The following is a 6,025-nucleotide window of genomic DNA, read 5'->3' on the forward strand; positions in this document are numbered from 1 at the left end:
ACCCAGACCATTCTATGATTCTATGATTCAGGTCAGAGAAAACATGATGCTTTGCCAACCACCCTGTTTGGGCAGAATTATGACTTTTGCTGACTTTTGATCAAGTGTGCAGTGGGAATGGGAGCTCCACACACAGTCTGGGGAGAGGGGACCACGTCCACCCCTCACAACATACCCCAGCAGCAATTCTGAGACACAAGGGCTGAGAAGGAGCCAGTAACAGAGCTGGCTTTCCTCCTGCTGTGTTTGGACTGAGTGAAAACCCTGCGGTGACAACACTCTGCTGTTACAATGGCACCGAACGCCAGCCGGGGGTTCCAGATTGAGTCAGTTCTGGCTCATCAGTCGGGCTCCCTGCTCCCAAAGCCATATTCACGCAGATGTTTGAGCACCACGTGGCAGGAGGATCACTGACGCCAGGGTTTTGGCTCTCGGGCCAATTTGTGCCTGGACGCTCAGCAACAGCTCTGCAGGAGGCTTGTTCACAGCTTCAGCTGTTTGCCCCCTGCACACTCATGTCCCTGCAGGAGCTGCCTCTTCCGCAAAGCCAGCGGATGCCTGGGTGTCACTGACACTGAAGGGACAGCCATGTTCTTTAAGGGATCCTTGGCAGAATGATAATGTCACTAAATCATGGTTACAATTAAAGCTTTATTTCCTTAACAAGATATTATGATTGGTATAGCATAGAATTTCTGATGGGAACGGCACAGGATTTCTCCAAGCAGAATCAATGCAGTACAATCTATAAGTAGTGTAACACAGAATTCATAATACAACTTAGCTTATTATTTCTAATCACCTAGACACTAATGGAACTTATGATTTCTAATCACCTAAATAAGACAAAATTTATAATACAACTTAGAATTTCTAATCACCTGGACCCTCTGCAGATTGGGTCAAATCTTAATACATGGTTTGATTTATCAAGATAACAATCATAATCTAGACTCAAAAATCATAATAAAAGAAGATGAGTCACTTGCTCCATCCTTGGAGGAAGCAGAGGGTGATGGGCATGTCCCTGCCCACAGAAGGTCATGGGTCTCACTGTCCAGCAATTCACCACTTAGGACTTGTAACTGCTTGATTTTATGGACAGTGTTCTGTGCTGTTACACTTCCCTGTTCTGTGGTGGGGTCAACAACACCTGGCTGGCCCTGGGGCCTTCAAGGCCATCAAGGAAGGGAGTACTCAGCCTGGTGCCCAGGAACCTTGAGGCTGGCAAGGAGGGGAAGAAGAAATCTGTTTTGTTTGTCAGCTTGGTTCACAGGACCTTCAGTGCCTGAAAATGAGGGAAAGGGAATGAATATGTGACCCGCTTGGTACCAGAGGATGGCTGCTTGCCTCATAAAAAGGTGTTATGTTATGCTCATTATCAGGGGTCAGGAGCAGAGGGTACTGGTCACACTGGGTTGAGTTGGGTGGTGGCATCACTAGCAGGAGCAGTGGTAGAGACCCATGCAGAGACAGGGTGACAGTTGTTGTCACCCGGAGAAGTGAGAAATAAGAAACTAAAAAAACCCTGGGTGCACAATCTGGAAATAAATTGTTATGGGGAGGTGGAGAAAAGCACCTTGAATTTGAGAGTGTCCTGTTGTTTTTCTCCTTTCCTACTTCTTAAGGAGTTAGGATTCATGGCACTTTTGTAGGCAAGTAAATCTCATCAAAGATGACTGACACCATTATAAATTTCTTCTGTCAGCCCCAAGAGGTCCCAAATTTTTGGCTTATTTGAAGCAACTTCCCTGTTTTGCAAAGCATAACCTGAAGAAGCAGGAGAGACAGTGTGCAAAGGAGCTCCAAGGGCAGGAGGTCTTTTCAGACCTACCGGTGTGGCCCTGGCTGGTTGAGGGGTTCTTCCTTGTTCAATTTCCTTGTTCAATTCAATCAAACAGATTCTCAGAAACTTGTGTGAAAAGTTGCATTTTTCCCTGACCTTTTCTTGGGGAATCATCATTCAGCTGCTCACAGGCTCTAACAAGAGGTGTAAGAGAGCTGAAAGGCCACTCAGTGTGAGGAAGGATATGGGAGAGGGGAGAAGGAAGGAGGATGTCGTGTGGGACATGCCCTTTGAGTCTCAGTTCTTGCAGATGCTCTGCTGTCTCCCGTGCTCTCACTTCTGCCATGTCTGTTTTCCAGACCTCCTTCTCCTCCTGACAAAAGTCTCAGGCCAGGCATGGGAGTGCTGGAGGGAGCCAACAGCACCCTCACTGTGGAGAAGACAGCATTAGATGAGAAGCTGCCACAGGGCTGGCATGTCAAGGACCTTGTCACTCCTAGCCAGGATCTCTCTGGGTCCCACAATGTTATGATGGACAGCACCAAGATCCTGGAGGTCCAGGTCATCCTGATTGCTGCCTACTCCCTCATCATTCTGCTGGGGTTCATTGGCAACTCCTTGGTCATCTACATCATAGTGAAGTACAAGACCATGAGGACCGTCACCAACTTCTTCATAGCTAACCTGGCCCTGGCAGATCTGATGGTGGACACGCTCTGTCTGCCTTTCACCCTGGTGTATACACTGCTGGATGAGTGGAAGTTTGGAGCTGTTCTTTGTCATCTGGTCCCTTATGCTCAAGCTCTGAGTGTCCACGTGTCCACTCTCACCCTAACTGTGATTGCCCTGGACAGGTACCGGTGTATTGTTTTCCACCTGGACAGCAGGATTTCCAAGAGGCTCAGCTTCACCATCATAGCTATCATGTGGGTAGCAGCAGCTGTCCTAGCAGGTCCTTTGGCCATCTTCAGAGAGTATCGGTATGAGGAAATCCCATCCATCAACCTCAAAATGGCTGTCTGCTCAGAAAAATGGCCTTCTGGTAACAACAGAGATGCCACCATCTACAGCCTGTCCATGCTCCTCCTGCAGTATGTTTTTCCTCTTGTAATTATTTGTTATGCCTATACTAGGATCTGGTTCAAGCTGAAAAACCATGTCAGTCCCACTTCTAGGAATGAAAACGAGTGTCGGAGGAAGAAGACAACCAAAATGCTAGTGATGGTGGTTGTCGTATTCGCAGTCTGTTGGCTCCCCTTCCACATATTTCAGCTTGCCATTGATCTTGATCTGGTTCTTATCTTCCATGAATACAAACTCCTGTACACTGTCTTCCATGTTGGGGCCATGTGCTCTACATTTGTCAACCCCTTGCTCTACGGATGGATGAACAAGAACTACCGGAACGGCTTCCTTATGTTCTTCCGTTGCCAGAACAAGCCAGAAAGCATCCACACTGAAGGCTCAATTAGAGGGAGGTCGTACAGGGCAAACACCCTAAATGGGAGCATCAAACAGACTCCTGGCAATGGACCACTGCCCACAGAGGTTTAGGGATGGGACATGCACCTCTAGGACTGAGGCAGACCGAGCCCAGAGACATTCTTGGGTGAATGCCTTTTTTTCGCGGAACATTGTGTTGCCAGAACATCATAGTTACCGCAGCCACGTGGAAATACCCCCCTGTGTCTCTCAAAACAATAAATCTGGTGTATTTCTGTCTGACCAAACAAACGGATTTTTCCTTTCTCTGTGTTCAAGTTTCGCATGCAGAAGCATGAAAAATCACACACAGAGGAGGCTTTCATTTAGCCAGCAAAACACGCCCTTTTTGCTAGTTCCATTTGCCAAAGTGGGCTGCTCAACCTTTTACCTCCTGACATATTGCACATTACAAATGCAGAACCTTTCTTTTGTATGCTTGTTCATCTGTACTTCTCCTACCCAAAAGCCTTAATGATCCATCTTTAGCTAATGCCTCCAAGGGGAGGGAGAACTACACTCTTCTGCAAGCACAGGCTGGTCGGTGCCATCACTCCTCCGCAGGTCTGGGAAGGGAGCGGGCTGGTGCAGGTTGAAGCTGGGCAATCCTGGGAAATCCACAGGGTTTACATGAACCTGCATTTGCAACTCATGGGATGAGCTCTCATCCTCAGAAAGTCCAGGAGGTGGCAGTGGCACTACTTACCACAGTTTCCTTTACAAGTGCCAAAGCGAGGCTTTGGGGACACCTCGTTAGCCAGGGAGATTGTGAGCCAGTGCCCTGGGTTTAGTGATGAGAGCAGGCAGAGAAGCAGATAGGAAAGAGCTGGAACAGCTGGTCAAGAGGACTGAAACTGAACCTAGGGGACTGGCAGACCCTCCAGACCCTAAGATGTGTCTTCTGCCATGCAATAACTTGATGGGTGCCAACATGACCAGAAAGGCAAAACTCCCAATGAGACCATTCTCTAAGGTGATCAGAGGGTTTTAAAGCTGTTGTCTTTCTGAGCTTGGAGGTAACACGGGTCTGTACATGAGTGCTTCAGTTCAGAAGACAGAAGTAACTCGCTTGCATGGTTGGCACAGATGTGGTGTCCTCTGGCAGAAGAAGACATGGAGACAAAGGAAGATGTATTCTTTCAAACCAAACTATATGTTCTCCTCCCTAAGGCTGTGTCAGCTGGGGAGCATATTTTTAGCTCTGCCATCAAAGGAGGCTTGATTGCTACTGTGATCTCAGCAGCTCATCATTGGTGTCATCTCTAAAAGTCAGTGTTCATCAGATTGGAAAGTAACTCCCAGATGCAGGAGACTCAACAGACCTCCTCGTTAAAGATGAAAAGAAATAGAAACTTTGATTTGTAGGTCTTCACTGGAGCAAGGACAAGAGGTAAGAGGACTTGCAGCACTGAGTATGCCAGCCTGGATCAGGCTGCTGGTCTGTCACATCTGGAGTCCTCAAGAGATGAATTATCAAAGGCCTTATTTGAAAATCTAGCTCTCCTGCCTCCTCCCCAGCTTCACCTGCCTCTGGCCCTTGTTCTCCAGCTCAGCTTTTGACTGCCACACTAGATTTTAATCTGTTTATTTCTGTTCTCTGATGCCCTGCCTCATTTTCCTAAAAAGGAACAAGAAAGTGGTCTCTTGTTCCTTCCTGAGAGACACCATTGTCGGGCAAGGGCCACAGACCACACTTCACAGCTGGGGGCATGGTCATGCTGATGCCCACCAACCTCCCCAGCACCTGATTCTGCAGATGACAGCACACTCCATTTCAGGGAGCTTCAGGATCGATGCAGATCCTGTCAGGAAGTCATTGACATTCCAGTGTAAGGGTCACCTGCTTCCTGACAGGCCAAGACATGATGGGAGAACTAAGACACAGGTAAAACTTCCCCATGTGAAGTGCCACGGTGTGATGGTGGGAGTTTGCCATTTCATCCTGATAGAAGAAGGATATTCTCCTCCAAAGCATTGGTAAATTCTGTCCCTCCCTAATGAACTGGTCATTTCTACAATCCATCCTCCTGAGGAACTCTCCCCATGTTTCCATCAAACTCCAAGATACAAGGAACTGTTTATGTTTCAAAAGCAGCTTAAATGAGTGGAAAGAATTCAACTACTACCAATAAACACTTCAGAAAGTGATTTAACACTCAATAATACATGTCAGGGTAAAATAACACATTCAGCAATGCAAGCTTGGAAGCCAATCATGCTGCCAGCTGAGATAGATGAGGAGCTAAATTGCTCTTCTAGTGGCCTTGCCAAAGGTTTTGTCCTGTGACACCACACGTGGTATCTGACTGCGGAGCAAGGCAGATAATGACATTATGAACGACTGTTTAATTTTGAGCCCAGACTTTCAAACTAAATATGGATAAATAAATAAATAGGTCCTAGACCTTCACAAATGAATACTGGCAATGGCATTTACAGGGCAGAGGGATTTTTATGCTGGAGAAAACTGAGAAGGAGAAACTATTTACTTGAAGTGTAGCAGTAAAGTTCTGTTTGGTTTATTTAATACACTTGTGCAGCTTTACTGATGGATATCTGCCTGTGAACTTGCTGCTTTTTCCTTCCCATTGGAAAAAGTTCCAACCTTCCACATCCACTGCAAGATCTCAGTTGTGTATAGATGTCCCTCTGGAAAACCATGATGCCTCTGTTGAGGGAAAGTGGCCCTAGTGTCCACTGCCAACAGAACAAGGCAAGTTTGAGAACAAGGAAGCAAAGCTTCTTACCAAAGGTTGA

At 46.9% G+C, this 6,025-nt stretch overlaps 1 protein-coding gene across 1 annotated transcript; it reads left to right on the plus strand.

Moving 5' to 3' along the window:
• Positions 1 to 432: 432 nt before the first annotated feature.
• LOC104529320 (neuropeptide Y receptor type 2) lies at positions 433 to 3,340 on the plus strand. The gene is made up of 2 exons (XM_010173598.2): positions 433 to 496; positions 2,146 to 3,340. Exon 2 carries the CDS (start codon positions 2,183 to 2,185, stop codon positions 3,338 to 3,340), a length of 1,158 nt encoding a protein of 385 aa, XP_010171900.1. The 5' UTR covers positions 433 to 496; positions 2,146 to 2,182.
• The last annotated feature ends 2,685 nt before the right edge of the window (positions 3,341 to 6,025 follow it).

This window comes from Antrostomus carolinensis, unplaced genomic scaffold, assembly GCF_000700745.2.
Source record: "Antrostomus carolinensis isolate BGI_N321 unplaced genomic scaffold, ASM70074v2 scaffold25398, whole genome shotgun sequence".
NCBI classification, from domain to species: domain Eukaryota; kingdom Metazoa; phylum Chordata; class Aves; order Caprimulgiformes; family Caprimulgidae; genus Antrostomus; species Antrostomus carolinensis.